Source organism: Chrysemys picta, chromosome 14 (assembly GCF_011386835.1).
Source record: "Chrysemys picta bellii isolate R12L10 chromosome 14, ASM1138683v2, whole genome shotgun sequence".
NCBI lineage: Eukaryota > Metazoa > Chordata > Testudines > Emydidae > Chrysemys > Chrysemys picta.
The window spans coordinates 26,686,395-26,703,374 of record NC_088804.1 but is presented as its reverse complement, the minus strand read 5'-3'; the positions used below and the strand labels follow the sequence as shown (position 1 = coordinate 26,703,374).

General features: G+C 42.0%; 1 protein-coding gene across 14 annotated transcripts in view; it reads left to right on the top strand.

Moving 5' to 3' along the window:
* The window catches only part of GARRE1 (granule associated Rac and RHOG effector 1), a 97,363-nt gene that overhangs the window by 31,556 nt on the left and 48,827 nt on the right, over window positions 1-16,980 (top strand). For 7 of the 14 annotated variants that reach the window (XM_065567206.1, XM_065567198.1, XM_065567200.1 and 4 more), the window contains one exon: window positions 13,206-14,509. The exons of 5 other annotated variants lie outside the window; for them this stretch is intronic. In XM_065567206.1, the coding sequence (XP_065423278.1) occupies window positions 14,015-14,509 (495 nt within the window). In that variant the 5' untranslated portion in view covers window positions 13,206-14,014. Of the gene's footprint in view, window positions 1-12,477; window positions 12,585-13,205; window positions 14,510-16,980 lie in introns of all 14 variants that reach the window. 2 more of the 14 variants (XM_065567201.1, XM_065567205.1) reach the window with 1 other exon arrangement.

Genomic DNA, 16,980 nt, shown 5'->3' with positions numbered 1-16,980 from the left:
TGCCCAAGGTTATTTCACAGTTTCACATGAGCTAGGACATGTTCTTACCAGTTCTCTTCAGACCCATGAGGCTTTGGGAAGAAAACCATAGATTGCACTCTCTGGTTGTCAGGAGAGCACTAGCCTTTTATATCGAAAGGACCAAGCTGTTTCATAAGTTGATGCAGCTGTTCGTCACAGTAGCAGACAGGATAAAAGGTCATCTGGTGTCCACCCAGAGGATTTTATCGTGGATCACCGCCTGTATCTGGTTTTGCTATGAACAGGCGATTGTAACCGCTCGCTCGACTAGGGCGCAAGCCTTATCGGTGGCCTTTCTGGCTCAAGTACCTATTCAAGATATTTGCAGGTCCGATACCTGGTCATCTATCCACATGTGTACCTCTCATTATGTGCTTACCCAGCAAGCCCAAAACAAAGCTGGCTTCGATAGAGCAGTGTTGCAAGCCGCACGACCGTGAACTCTGAGTCCACCTGCAGGGATACTTCTTGTGAGTCACCTAGAATGGAATCGACAGGAAAGTACTCTAAGTACTTTCATAACTGTTGTTCTTCAAGATGTGTCACTCATGTCCATTCCATTACCCGCCCTCCTACCTCTCTGTCGGAGTTGTTAGCAAGAAGGAACTGAGAGGGCATAGGGCTGGCTGCCACGGCCGACCCTACGGATACTGCTAAGGCTGAAATCTCCGACTGTGCACGTGGGTATGCACACACCTAGAATGGAATGGACAGGAGCAACATATCTCAAAGAAAAACAGTTATAAAAGGTAGCGGGTAATTGTTTTTGTTGTTGCTTTTTTACCCCTTTTTTATATTTTTTGAGTCACATCACTATCCCTGTAGTGAAGCTTTGTGCTGAACTACCTTTGCAGAATTACATTTATTTATGTTACTTATCAGTCAGAAATTCCATTATTTTGTGATCCAAAATGTAATCATAATGCTGTTGGCACTATGAATTCTCAAGTTGAGAGTACTGGAGAAGTTCGGATTGAAAGTAGAATTGAAATTGCATCAGTGGAAAAATGGGGTTGAAATTTGCCTTTTGAATGCTAATTTAATATTTATTCCATTTCACTTCTGGTACATATTGGTGTTAATGCCCTTGTGAGCACATTAGAAGAGTATACCTACTCAGTAGAGCAGGGGTAGTCAATTGTTTTTTGTTGAAGTCCAGTTTTCTTGTTCAAGGTATAGTCAAGGTCCAGACTCCAGAGAAAATTATTTTAAAAAACAAATAATGATAAGTAAATAAAAAGATTTCAGGGTCCATTCAAAAGCCTCTAGTGGATTTGGCCTGCGGTCCACCTATTGACTACCCTTGCTGTAGAGGCTAAACTTGCTCTATAGCTGTGGATTTAATATACATGTTTAACTCAGGATACAGAAAACCAAAACCCAGCTACACAACAAAAGATGAAAGCCATTTAGTTTAAAAGTTGTTATACTGACGTTTCTCTTCAAACCCAAAACGTTCTTTTTTCTGTAGTTGGAGGTATTTCCTTTTCATTCTTACTATTTTTATAAAATAGGCATGGATGGTATTACTTTTTTTTTTTTAAGTTGTTCCCTTAACCTACGTATTTTCTAGGAGCCTGAAACTTCATCTAAAAGAAATAATTTTCAGGGTGTCCATACTAGTTCATTTGGATCCTTGACTACTACTGTTTCCTCACAAAGGAGGGACAGCCAAAAGTTAAAAAACAAAAACAAAAAACAAACCAAGAAAATCCGATTCTTCCTCCCCCCACTAGGCACCCCCCTACCATCTGACCAGGAAACTGACTTTTCCATTTGACTGAAGCTTTGCTACATTTTACCATCTCTTGGTTATTTCCATTATGCTGTACATGTGGCTACACTTGAAGACCACTCACATGGAAACAAAAATATCTAATAAATGCTGTTTTTTCTTTGCGATTCCACATGTCCGTTTCATTTCATGTAGGTGCATGCCCAGTGCTCTGTTGTCAGAGATTTTTCCCTCCGCAGCACCTGTCAGGGTGCTGCTCGTGCCCTCTGCTGCCTCATGCTGCTGTGCGATGGTATGAAGGGCAGAGCTGCTCCCAAATCCACCCCCAGTTCCTTCTTACTGTCCGTGACAGTTGCTGGAACATTCTGTCTTGCTACCACTAGTTTCCCTTGTTCTACGTTTACATATAGTATGTGTGCTCATTAATACACCTCTATCTCGATATAACGCTGTCCTCGGGAGCCAAAAAATCTTACCGCGTTGTAGGTGAAACCGCGTTATATTGAACTTGCTTTGATCCACTGGAGTGCGCAGCCCCGCCCCCCCCCGGAGCACTGCTTTATTGAGTTATATCCAAATTCGTGTTCTATTGGGTCACGTTATATCGAGGTAGTGGTGTAGTTAATAGTTTTAGTTTTAGAATAGCTACGTAGTAGGTTTCCTTTATTGAGGTACTTTTTTTGTACTCTTCAGCTCCCACCATTTGGGTACTGGAACCCGATGCTGGGGCATTCCTTGGTTCCGAGGCTTCAAGCCCTGTGATGTGTGCAAGAAGCCGATCCTGGGTAGTGATTCACACTCCAGGTGTTTGAAGTGCCTAGGAGAGGCTCATGTCAGAGACAGGTGCCAAATCTGCAGGGACTTTAAGACCAGAACTAAAAAGGACAGGGAAGTCAGACTAAAATACTTCCTCATGGAGGCAGCCCTGGGCGCTCACTCTGAGCCTCCCTATTTGGGATGTGTTCCGAGTATGTCTGCTTTGGTTAGGAACACTCCTGTTTTGACAGACTCTCAGTGCTGGTCTCCTTCTCCGGTAATGAGGAAGAGGCTCCAAAACACTGTGTTGAAGGATTCAGTATCTGGGAGATTGAGGTCCCTAACACTACAGTCCAGAAAATATGCTGCAATGAGGTTAGAGTGCACTGAAGGCCAAGGCACTTGCTGGTGCAGATAACGGCTCAGGCAGGGTCATTGACTCTGACGCAGATACCAGTCTCGTTGAGACAGACTCCTAAGGGAGCAGCATCTGGCCCAGCTGTGCAGTCTTCATTGGCTCAGCAGCTGCAAGAGACCATCCTAGTGCCGTCGATATCTGAAGCATAGGCTGTGGCACACAGCTTGCTGAGTCTGTTGGTACTGGTTTCACTGGAAGGTCAAGAATTATCCTGCCTGGCACCAACAATCACTTCTCAGGATTTGCCATCTACTAAAGTTGAGCATCCAGCACCGGGGGCACCACTGGATGGTCTAGTACCCCCGTGTATGGTGCCCTCGAGAGGCAAACCGTCAATGATATTACCAGTGCCCTCTTCTCTGGACTCCAGGCACCAACAGGAACCGTTTCCCTCCTTGGTCAGATGAATCTGTTTCATCATCCGAGTAGAAAGTCACCTCATACACGTCACAGCTGCATTACGTTAATCACCTGCTTCCCTCTGCTGCCCAGCAGAAGCTCCTCTTGGCCGATAAATAGAGTTCCATGGTCAGGAAGGAATTGGGTTTCGGGACTATACCAGTGGCCATTTTGAAACCTTTGGGGGGTTTCACCTGCTTCCAGGTCATTTCCACACCCTCCCCGTTCTACCTCCTCTAGTAGATGTTGAGGTCCTCCCTGCTGAGCAACAGAAAGCTGCTCCTAGTATTGAGCTCGGTACTGGAATTGAACAATCTGCTCCGGTGAAACTGCTCTCTCGCAAGAATTGAGGGAAACTCCACCTCACCCAGCCCTGGTATCTTCCTTCTCATAATCTGATGAGGCAGTAGTGTCATGGTGTTCCACGTCTCTGCTGGATGATTACAAGGCCTACCAGGACCTTCTAATAAGTCTGCCTTAGCTATTCAGGTGTCAGTGATTCAAGAGATGTCTCACAGATTGGCTGATATCTTGGCAACTGTGGAGCCTTCTTGAGTGTTGTTCCATATTAATGAGGTTGTTCTGGAGCTCACCAAAGTGCTGTGGCAAACTCCATCTTCCCTACCTCTCACAGCAAAAAGAACTGAGCAGCGATATTATGTTCCCTCACAAGGGTTTGAACATTTTTACAACCACCCCCCTTGAGGTCTTTGGTTGTCTCAGGTGTCAGTGAGAGAGAGCACCAGGGTGAGCAAGCATCTACCCCAAAATCAAAAGATGCAAAGAAGCTTGGTCTCTTTGGCAGGAAACTGACAGCTGAGCTGCAAAAATTTATGGACAAGTTGCCAGAGGAGGTGAGACAGGAGTTTCTTGCTATGGTGGACAAGGAAAAGTTAGTAGCCAGGCCTTTGCTTCAAGCTGTTTTGGATGCTGTGGATAGAGCCATGGCCATTACAATGCACAGATGATTCAAGGTTCATTCTCTCCTCTAGTTGGGAGCCATAGAGGAGTTTCCTCAACTTCACAGAGGGAGGGGTTTTTATTCGCACTATATCCTTATCCTAAAAGCAAAATGAGGTCTAAGATCTATACTAGACTTGCAACAGGTCAACAAAGACCTAAAGAAAATTAAGTTTCACATAGTTACACTGGCTTCCATTATCTCTTACCTTGATCCTAGTGACTAGTATGCTGCCCTTGACTTAAAGGATGAGTATTTCCATATGGCAATACATCAAAGCCACTGGAAATTCCTCAGGTTTTTAGTCAACCAGTCCCACTACCAGTTTGCAGTCCCACTATGTGGACTGTCCACAGCCCCCATGTGTGTTCACAAAGTGCTTGGCAGTGGTGGTGATGTTTCAGAGGAAATCAAGAATTCAAGTGTGTCCCTGCCTGGACGATTGATTGGTGAGAGGTCAGTCCATGGGCCAAGTGCTGTCCAGCATGGTTGTGATCCAGTCCACCTTTGGCACACTAGGATGGCTCATCAACAAGGAAGAATCAACTCTATCACCTGTACAAAGGATAGAGTTTGTAGGAGAAGCTTTGGACATTATGGAAACCAAGGCCTTCCTTCCAGAAACCAGTTTCCAGACTATCACGGCCATTTCTTTAGTTCAGAAGGCCCACCCCACCACAACAGTAATGAATTGCCTCAGCCTTCTGGGCCATGTGGCCTCATGTACTTACATGGTTCGGCACTCCAGGCTTCATCTCAAGAATCTGCAAAGGTGGCTGAGCTTGGTGTACTTACTAGTTTATCATCTGAACACAGTGGTTTGTGTGCCTACACAAATCTTAGACTCTGGACTGGTGGACACACCCATCCAATCCGTTTGCTCCTCCTCAACCTACTTTGACCTTAGTTATGGACACTTCCACCCTAGGTTGGGATGTACCCAGGTTTTAACTCTCCACATAAATATAAGAATTGAGAACCATTCAACTCGCTTGTCATACTGTCCTTCCCCATATCAATGGACAGAATTTGCTAGTACTTACAGACAATACAGCAGCCATGTTCTATGTGAATAGGCAAGGAGGGGGAGATTGACTCTGCTATGCCAGGAAGCAGTGCTGCTGTGGTACTTTTGTATCACCAATTCAGTCTTTTACCTTCTAGGCATCCAAAGCAGTCTGGCAGACTGGTTGAGCAGGTCTTTCACCAGCCACCAAGTAGTCTCCTTGCCCAGATGTAGTCAGGTTCATTTTCTAACTATGGGGCATTTGCAACTAAAATCATAGAAGGGACCTTGAGAGGTCATCTAGTCCAGTCCCCTACATTCATGGCAGGACTAAGTATTATCTAGACCAGTGGTCTCCAAACTTTTTTGATCGTGCACCCCTATTAGTAAAAAAAAATTTGAGCACGCACCCCCTGCCGCCTCAAGCAAAAAAAAGCCGCTCGGACTCCCGCCCGAACTGCCGAAGCGGCGCTGCTTCAATGGCGCTCCTCCTGCTGCGCACCCCGAAGGATCCTCTTGTGCACCCCCAGGGGTGCGCGCACCCCACTTTGGAGACCACTGATCTAGACCATCCCTGACAGGTGTTTGTCTAACCTGCTCTTAAAAATCTCCAATGATGGAGATTCCACAACCTCCCTAGGCAATTTATTCCAGTGATTAACCACCCTGACAGTTAGGAAGTTTTTCCTAATGTCCAACCTAAACCTCCCTTGCTGCAATTTAAGCCCATTGCTTCTTGCCTTTCCTCAGAGCCTCAAATCAACAGGACGTGTCATCGGTTTTGTTCATGAGCAGGTCAGGGTCCAGGATCTCTGTTGTATACTTTCCTGTTGCCCTGGAGGGACAAGCTTCTGTACGCATTCCCTCCTGTTCCACTCCTATCCAGGGTGGTGTTAAAAATCAAGCAGGACCACACCCAAGTGATACTCATAGCACTGGTGTGGCCTCCACTCTGCTGAGCCTCTCAGAAAAGTCTCCTTTGATGCTACTGCTGGACCCGGACCTGATCTCACAGGACCACAGTAGTGTCCTCTGTCCCAACCTAGAGGCCCTTCAGCTGACAGCCCCTAGATGCTCTGTGGTTGACGCCTCAGGAGATATATTCAAAGTGGGTGCAAGACTTGCTCTTGAATAGAAGAAAACCTTCTACTGGGTATATTTACTTGGCAAAATGTAAGAAAGTCTCCATCTGGTCCCTGCAAAAAGAAATTTCTCTGGTCTGGGTTCAGTACAATATGTGTCAGACTGTTATATCTGAAACAGCAAGATCTGGCCATTAGTTCCATCAGGGTCCTGGCAGCTAAGTTCTCTCTAAGCTGCGCAGCCACGCAGCAGGCTATCAAGTGCCGTGCAGGCAGGGAGAGGTGCCTCTCTCCCCGGGGCAGCCTGCACCCCAAACTCCTCATTCCTGGTCCCACCGCAGAGGCTGCACCCCCAGCCAGAGCCCTCACCCCCCGCCCACACCCCAACCCTCTGCCCTAGCCCTGAGCCCCCTCCCGCGCTCCAAACCCCTCACTCCTGGCCCCATCCCAGAGCTCGCACCCCCAGCCAGAACCCTCACCCCCCTGCACTCCAACCTTCTGCCCCACCCCAGCCACACATCACCTCCATATTTTTGCACATAATAAAATTCATTCTGCACATAGACATAAAAAAATTAGACGGACCACTGCCTGGCAGTTAACTCTGCTTTCCACCCTCCAATTGGTAATCAGTCTTTTTTTCCAGTCCCACATCAGTCAGGTTTTTGAAGGGTCTGGACCAGTGATATACCCAAGTAAAGGCTCCTCTTTCCCCCTTGGCACTTGAACCTCATATTGGCAAAGCTAGTAGATCATCCCTTTGAGCTGTTAGCTACATATTCATTACTTCATCTCTCAGACAAGGTAGCCTTTTTGGTAGTGTTCATCTCGGCCAGGAGAGAGAATGAATTATGTGCTCAAATCTCTGGACCGCCGTGTATAATCTTCTGCAAGGATAGGTATACCTATGACATCATCTGAAGTTTGTCACCAAACTGGTGTCTCACTTCCACAACAGTCAGGCAATATATATACCCACTTTCTTCCCAAAACCTAATTCTCATAAGGATGAAGAAAGACTCCACACATTATATGTTAAGAGAGGGTTAGTATATTACTTGGACAGGGCTAAACCATTCAACTTGTCTGCAATCGCCACAAACGATTTCAAGGACAATTTAAAGGGACTTTTGGTCTCTTCTCAAAGAATCTCATGATGGTTCTCTTCTTCCATTGGCTGTTTCATAGAACAACTGTATGAAACTTCTCTGAACAGGGAGCTAGCATGTTCAACTGGATCTCATACAGACTCTTCTGCCTTTCTAGTCCAGGTGCATATTTTGGACATCTGTGGAACTGCAACTTGGTCTTCAGTGCATACCTTTCCTCCCATTATGCCATCTCTCAGCAATCTAGAGAAGATGCCAGATTTAGACAGGTAGTCCTTTGATCATTATTGAGGTAGATTCCAATCCCACCTCCAGATCGAACTGCTTGTGAGTTATCTGAAGTGGAATGGACATGTGCAGTCATTCAAAGAAGAAATGGTTACTAACCTATTCCATAACTGCTGTTCTTAAATATGTGTTTCCAGAGTCTGTCCAGTTAAAAGGAACTGAGGGGGTTAGGAGTGGCTCTGCCCTTTTAGTAGTGCAGGGCCGTAGAGGGTTGCATGCACTGCCCCAACAGGTACTGCTGATAGAAAAAGCTCCAACAGCAGTGCACTGGGCGTGCACACACTTGTACACATCCATTCCACTTCAACACATCTTGAAGAACAAAAGTTACGGAATGGGTTAGTAATGGTTTCTTCTCATGTTGAACTTATTACACTTGTGCTGTAGAGATCAGAGATTTCCCTGGCTACCAACTTGTTTTTAATCGGAATTCTAGGTGTTGATCTAGGAAGCCTTAAGGTTTGGATCCTGGCTGCTACCTATTTTAGGTCTGATCCAAAAACTTTTCCTTCCCACTCTGCTTTCCCACCCACTCATATTAATAATTCAGGCAGCTGAGATGCATGTTCATAAGTTTCCCGATTTTGAGTTCTGGGGATGGGGGAGCAGGGGTTGGTGTGCAAATTTTACTTTTTCATTATTGTGAAGTCTGAATAACTCCACTGGCATCAGTGGAATGATTTTGGGTTCACACAGGATTTATATTGAGGAATTTGGCCGGGTGTATGCTCTTTGGGAGGCCCTTGACTCTGGCAGTTTGCTGACCTTCAGGCCTTGCAGCAGGCTTTGTTTGCTCAGGCTTTTCCTGAGTAAGTAGTCTGACTGGGTCCAGGGTGTGTGTTGTTTTTTTTCTCTCTTCTTTTTGGCTTGGAGTTCTCTTTTGAGGAATTAGCTGAATGAACTTAGTTACATTCATCTTTGACTTTTTAAACTATGATGAATGTACCTAGATACTGATGGGCGCATGTCTTACAAATCTAAAATAAAAAAAAACAAAAAAACCCTAGTACACCATTTGGAAATATGATGTTCTTTTTAAGAGACTTACAAAAAAATGTGCCTGAGTTGCCAGACTCTGATATCATATCTCATTCTTATGTATGAGTTATGACCGTAACTCCCCACACACTGAGAGGATAATAGACCCCATTGAGAATACAATCACATCAGTTTCAGAACTCTAGTCAGAGCCCCCTTTTTTTTTTTTAAGTCACTTTAATGATCCACAGATTTCACCAGAGTTGTCTACAAACGTCTTACATGGGTACTAAATGGAAATGACTGAAAGGAAATCTATTTTAGTCAGTCAGTATCCACTCTGAGCCTTATTTATTTTTCAACTCCTAGATTCCCGTATCTGTAAATCTATTTTTTTATGTTAATAGTACATAGACAAAGTAATTTTACTATAAATACATACATCAAGGAATTCAACTTCGATTTGTAGTTAAATAGATTTTTCTGGTACTAACTTCCTACGGCTCATTTTTATGAATATCACCATTGTCTCCAAAGTGTGGTACAAACTGCATATTTACATTTTTGACTGTTAATATGCTGTTCTTGCATAGTTATAATGAAATCCTTTGAGTTCTCTCTAAAATGGCAGGAGTTGGCTGATATAAAGTGCAAACTGTTGTAATATGGAGCCTACAGATTTTTCAGAGTTACACTGGATTCATGGACTCAGACAATAGCATGAAAAAATGAGTGAAAACAATGTTATCGACTGAAGAAAAGCTATAGAAAGGGGGAAAAGGCAGAGAGGAAAGATCATTCACTTTTATTTTGTGCAATATATGTTGCAAATTTCACTGTGGTGTGTGTAATATATGCATGTAGTATTACACACATACTCAATGTCAAGCATAACAGTAAGGTTTGGAGCATTCTTCACATTAAGATTAATTATTTTAGGGTACTAAGGAGTTCCAGGTGTCCTAAAGGTCATCTTACATTGGTTTTACTTATGGATATGCCCATGATGGCACTATTTAGAAATTCAATAAGAATGAAAAAATTATTTTGTGAAACTTGAGTCCCAAATTATAACTAAATTTTCTGCTTGGAAATAGTTTATGTTCTGAGCATGAGTGTCAGTTCTCTTTTAACAAAAAAAATTCTGACAAGCAAAGTCTATATATGTCATATTCAAAGCATTGAACTAGCACATGGGGATGTGACAATGAAGTGTTATTCTGATATCTTTCTTCAAGCAGATAGAAATAAATACAGAAATAAAAATACTTAAAAATCCTAAAATTTTGGCCAAATGTTTTGTTACCATTTTGCTCTTCAGAGTAACATAAATATCCACCGTGTGTACAAATTGATAGCCTGCTCTCTTGTTCTCAATACATTTGTATGCAATCAGGAAAACTGACATTTTAATCAAGCTTTCCCCAGGGCACTGTAACTTGTCTAGCAAGGAGGAAAAAAAATACATCACTGCATTTTGAAATGTTGAATTGGGAGACTGAGTGAGAAAATAATCCCTGAAAACACACGTTAATACTTCAGTGTAACACTTGAAACAAAAAGCAGTAATAGTGTGCATATGGAAAAAGCTAGCTAGCATTTTTAAAAGTGGCTTCTAAATTATTGTTCAGTATCTCAGCGATAGCCACTACTGGTTATGGTTTCTTGAAAATACTCTCTTTTGGGTGACAGCTATACTTATTGATCATTATTTTAATGTCAGGTTATCCTTCCCACTGTACTTGGATCCATTCTTCCTCCTCAGTTAGGAGACACCCTGCTCTTTGTCTGAGCAGTTGGTTATTGCCAATTAATATCAAACATTTTCAATATTTACATGAATAAATAAAAATCTCTTGAGTATGAAAATAATAGTGGAAACTTAAAATTATAATGAATGCTAAAATCTATTTTGCAATAATTTTGAAATGTCTTAGCTTTCATATACTAAGTTGAATCAACAGAAAAAGGAACATATGTTCAAGAATGCAAATGCTTCTCACTAAAGCATCAGAACTGTTTAATTTTTTTAAATGTTTTTTAAACATGGGATACCATTTATAAATCATAACCACTATTGCTCCCAGGAGAGCATCTGCAAGCATATTGCCCTTGCACTATCAAGTTGATTATATTTATAGAGAGACAAAAGTATGGTTAATAATTATTAATAGTTTAGCTATTGTCTGACCAAATTATCGTGCCTGGCATTGTACCCTATGACAAACCCATCTTTGGTGGATTGTCAGAGGAAGCAGTTTCCACAAAAAGTGAGGGCCATCTGCTGATAAAGTTCTGGAAAGTACATTGTAAGGAACTCTGACAGAGGTGCTCAATTAAACTTTACTACTGGGACAGAGTATAGACTGATAGGTCAAGGTAGTTCTTTGTATATCTTAAAGGTTTTATTTTATACTCCAGGGGGAATTTAGCACCAAAAAATTAAAAATTCTGCACTGAATATTTTAAAATTCTGCATATTTTATTTGTCAAAATAACAATATAATAATGCGAGTTTCAATTATTTTGATAATTTATTTCAGAATACCTGTCAGCAAGTATGTCTGTAACAATACATACAACAAAAAAGATCCAGGAAATGTGTTTTTGACAAATAGGCATATTAATAAAGAATTTTGGATAATAATTCATTTAAAGTACAATACATAAACATATTTCTGCCCCCCTCAGAAGCAGTGCAAAGGCTTTGGGGAGTCAGGGATAACAGACAACTTGAGGGAGAGGGAAGTAATTGCTGGGAAGGAGTGTGGGAATGAACTTGGAGGGTTATTGGGTGTGGGTGAGAGAAGTATGGAACAAGTTTTTATTTGTGGGGGAGGGATTGTTAAGGAGCTTCCTCCATGCAGACCCTGGCTGACCCCTAGACTCTCTGTCAGGCACATGCCCCTGTCCCCATGTGTCCCTGCACCCCCTTCCCCTGTCCTCATTTGGCCCTGCACCTCCACTCCCATTCAGCCCCCCACCCCAGTCTGTCCCCCACTAGCCTTTCTGAACCCCAGTCTGTGATTTCCCCCCCCCCCCCCAGCAGCCCAGTGTGCCCCACGCTGTCCATCCCCTCATGTCCTGTGCCTCCTGACCTGGCCCCTCGGGCAGGGCACTGTGAGGAATACAGCCTCTTCTCTTCCCTATCTGCAGCTGGCGCTGCTCCTGCCTGGGAGCAGCTACTCTGTATTCTAGTGCCACAGCAGACCCTGGTGGGCAAAAAGCATAACTGCAGCATCTTTCCAGCAGAATGTATTTTCTGCAGAGAAAAAAAAATTCTATGCAGCACATGAATTCTGCAGATGTATGGCACATGGATTCTGCGCTTATGCAGTGGCTCAGAATTCCTCCAGGAGTCAAAATTTTAAATATTAAAAGAAAATGAAGGATCTGTGTATGTTGTTTCTTTTTAATTGGTTTAATTTAGTTGGTTCTTTGGATCTAACAGGGTCTTCAAATTCCTGCAACAAATTGTGATGTAAACTTTTTTTGGTATATTTACTGCTTAAAAAGATTAATTAAAAATGTAGTGTTGGACAACACAGGGGTATGTCTACACTACAGTGTAAGCCTAGCATTTGAACTCAGGCTCAAGCCTAATTCCCTTCTGTCCACACACAAATCGTGCTGAACCAGGGTCCCAGGACCCCACAAGAGTGGAGAGTTTCAGCCTGAGTCAAGTCAAGTCAGGATCCATGATTCGTGGCTTACTGCTTTTCAGGTAGACACCGCCCCACTGGACTCATGCTCTGGGAATCCTCCAAAAGTTTCCCACACTCCCACAGGCTGACTTGACTGTCCAGAGGACAAAGAAAGTTTGGTGGACAGGCAAGTTTTCCCATGCTGCATCATGAAGAAAGGGCTAGAGTGGCCACATTTTGGAAGGGCTCTAGAAAGTCTGGGATGGGTGGTTGGACTTGGATCTGCATAATGCAATGTAAATGCTGGAGCCCTAGGTTGGGATCTAGGGTTCAACAGTTCCTGGCTGGGGGTTGCAAATTATTGTAGACGCTCAAGCCCGAGGTTAACAAAGCCAGAGTCTGCTATTTCGAGTTCTAACACTGGGCTTACGTTGCAGTGAAGACATGCCCACAGTGGTTAAAACCTGCAGGGCCCTGTCTGTGCTACAGCTCTCCACTGTGGCTGCCAGTGCTGGAGTTGCGCCAGTGTTGAACTGCAAGTCCTACGCTTGGCAGTTTTGATAAATCCATTAAGTGTGAGATAACTCATGAGGAAATATGCAATAGTTCTGAATTTAATTTGATTTTATTAAATTGTTACATTTCTTTACAAAAAAAAAATGTAAATGGCCCTCTCCCGTTTTGATCAGATGTATTGTTGACAGCTTACCGCAAGATAAATGCACCAGGATACAGTAGGAGTTAAAATCTTAACAAAACCTCTCATTGTTCCATAACCTTTTTTAACTTTTTTCCCTTCCCCTGACAGGAAATGACCTAGAGGCCTTACAAATACATTTGTGCATTCTTGCTGCAGACTCTACAATTGAAGGCAAACTCAATCTGGAAGCACCACTTATTAATGTTACATTGGAAACAACTACCTCATCATACAGAAGAAAAAGAGAAGGCTTGCAATAATAAACACTCTAGTTTTTAATAACTTGCAAAGTCTTCAGAAAACAAAACCATTTTTTTTTCAGTATTAAGAAGAGACACTACAAACAAACTGTTTTGACAGACTGGATCTGTCAAGACATGGAAGATATTTGATCTGCTGACATAAGGACTTTGTTTTTCAAGGAAAGAGTCTCTGCACTGCTTTTACAATCGCTGTTGATCAGTGGTTTTGTTCCACTTTTCTTGGTATTACTAGTTGGAAAGCTCCATTAAGGTATTACTCCTAAAAGATGATTTACGTTTTATGAATTTTAACATCAGGTGTCAACAAGTGCTGGCAAGGAAATTATAGGAGTTAGTTTCTTCCCTTCATAGTGCATCTTATGTACAGAGTGGGAATACTAAATGAGATAAATTTTTTTGTTTTGTTTTGAGATACTTCAGCTTGCTTTTTGAGTTCACTTTGTAATTGCAGCAGGGCTGCACTGAAAATACTAAGTCAGCAAATCTGCGTTTTTCACTGCTGATACAGATTATACAGACGCCTGCCCTTTTGAAATGCCTTTTATGAAACATATGTACACAGTCCTCCACTGTTACTATACATAACTACATTTCTGAGGAAGGAATTTGACAACAGATTGCTAATCCAAGGACTTTTTGAACAACTACTTACTTATGTATTGCTGTAGTGCACAGGAAAGTAAAATGGACTATAAGCGGCGCTTTTTGCTTGGCGGGTCCAAGCAAAAAGTGCAGCAACACCAGCAGTATCAAATGCCTGAGCTAGGCAGGACCCTGAGCGCACCGTTGGCATCTACTACCCCGGCTTCCCCTTTGGTCTCCTCAGCTGCTGCAGGCAGCTGCAACCACCCTGTGTCCCATACTACTCCGATTGCAGACATCCAGCAGGGAATCTCCAAATATCTGGATGCACTCAATGTGTTTTGCCGTGCGAGCACTTTCCTTACAGACCTTTTCAGCAGTGTATTTAGGAACTCTCACTATTCAAAGGCAGCTATGCAACTGAAAGACGTGCAGGAACATGTCATGGAAGCAGCGAGTCGGCTCACGGCAGCAATAAAACCAGAAATAGCAAAAATGCTGATGGAGCTGAGTGCTGGAGCTGCAAACTTCAAAGATCAAAAGGAATTCAGCCTACAGGACATTGAGGTAAGTTACCGTAGATAATGATATTTTGCATGTGAAGTTTCTTGACCCCTTCTTTATTGCACTTATCATTGTAAGACCAGCCCCACCACCACTGTACCAAAGGTGTACCGCCTTCTGCTTTTTACCTTTCCTGACAATGCTTTCCAAAATAAAAAGGAGGACATTTATAAACATTTTTATTTTCAAAATTTAAAAGGAGGAAAACATGGTAAAGAGATTTGTAGTGCATAATTTTGTGATACATTAAATTGCATATTGAATATTTTTTCCTGTGCCAGCTAATCATTTAAAAAAAGAATTGCATTACATGTGTAAGATGTTTATCAACTAGAAAAAGTAAACTTTGTCTCTTCAGTTACACTAATTTTGAGCTGTATGAGAACCATGTTGAAGTCATTTTGTTAAGAAAATATACTACTGTATGCTTTATTTCCCCAGTATCATTGTTCTGTCAGGAGTAACAAATTGTGCTTTATTCATGGAGAAACTCTTCACATGAATGACTTTTTAGTGTGTTTGTGTGTGAATGATCATTCAGTTACTGAGACGTTTTTAAGAGACATCAATGACATATAGATATGTTTGTTTATTATTTAGTTTTGAATAATAAAGATCCCTATACAAGTCTCTTGGCTTCCTAATATGTAATCAGTAATACAACTAAAATCCCAGCAGCCTATAAAATAATTCAAACAGGAACTCAGCCAGCCAGCCACCTAGAAAAAAAATGCTTCTGCTCCCTTCATCTCTTTGGGAAGCATACCCATAATCTCCAAAAACAGCATGAAAAAAGTAAAAATATTTTTTTAAATAGGCTACAGATCGGAATTCTATTGTTAAATGGAGAAAATCATTTGTGATTTAAGAAAATATTTAACTATACAGGGTGACTTAACTTAAAGCATTGTGTATTTTTAAACCAACCATCAGTAAAATGAATCCTATAAAGGAAAAAAGTGTGAACTAGTATTTCTAATGACATACTGTCTCAAAGAGAAGCAGTACCGTATAAGTTACATTGTATTTTATTTACTGCTTCTTATTCATGTGGACTATTGGTAAGAGTGTGAAAAGGGATTATTTTTCATAGTTACTTGACTTAAATTATAATATATACACATTAGTCTGTAGTAACTGTAATCTGAACTAATTTAAGACAAAATTCTGGGCATTGGTATATTTAAACTTTGTAGTCTTTGTGAGAGCTGTCTGTATGTGCTCTGTAGTGTTCTCAGTGGTGGCAGATGACAGAACAAGAAGCAATGGTCTCAAGTTGCAGTGGGGGGAGGTCTAGGTTGGATATTAGGAAAAACTATTTCACTAGGAGGGTGGTGAAGCACTGGAATGGGTTACCTAGGGAGGTGGTGAAATCTCTGTCCTTAGAGGTTTTTAAGGCCTGGCTTGACAAAGACCTGACTGGGATGCTTTGAGCAGGGGGTCGGACTAGATAACCTCCTGAGGTCTCTTCCAACCCTAATCTTCTATGATTCTATATTATTGTTAGCATTTATGAGCTGCCTATTGTAGTATTTGGATTCACCAGCTTTGGCTAGAAAGAAAAATTAGTGCTTGTATGATGTTTGTATTACAAAACATGTACATCATGTTGGTACAAATTCTATACAAAAAGTTATGGTAAATTTGGGTGCACCACAACCAAAAGTCAGAATTGTTAGTTACAATGGAATGCTCAACTGTAACTCTGTTTGCATTGTAACACAGTTTTAAATGACATGATTGCACAGAATTTTAAAAAATGTAATAAACAAGTGCCTCTCTAATCTTAGGATACAAATTTTAAATTTTATTTTATGCTTGTACTAATTTCATTATAGTCATTGTCTAGGACAGCAGTTCTCAAAATGTGGGTCATGACCCTGTTTTAATGTGGTCGCCAGGGCTGGTGCTAGACTCGCTGGAGCTCCAGACTGAAGCCGAAGCCCAAGCAAGTCCAGGGCCGGCATTAGACTTGCGGAGGCTCAGGCTGCGGCTTCAGGGCTGAAGTCCTCGGGCTGTGGCTTCTGCCACGTGTGCGTGTGTGTGCGTGTGTGTGTGGTCGTGTAGTAATTTTTGTTGTCAGAGGGGCGTCGTGGTGCAATGAAGTTTGAGAACTTTTTTAATAACTCAAGACGTCAAATAATTTTGTTAGCTACATTGTACTATACACTACCTTTTCAAATAGCCTTCTAGGTACGCTTTAGGAGATAAAGCAGTTAACAGTAAAGCTAATTGATCTGAGAAATTTGGCTTATAATATTCCAGCAAACTTCCACTGTTACTATGGTTTGTATACTTTATTGTCTGTGGTGTACCAGTCTAAGATTGGTTTACTATACACTTGTCATATAAATGATTTTCACGGACTCTGATTTTCTTGCCACACACAGTAGAACTACTGCACATGTCTGTCTAGTGTTTTCCACAATCTTATTTTCTTTTGTACTTACTCTTTGAGGAATAGTATTGTGATC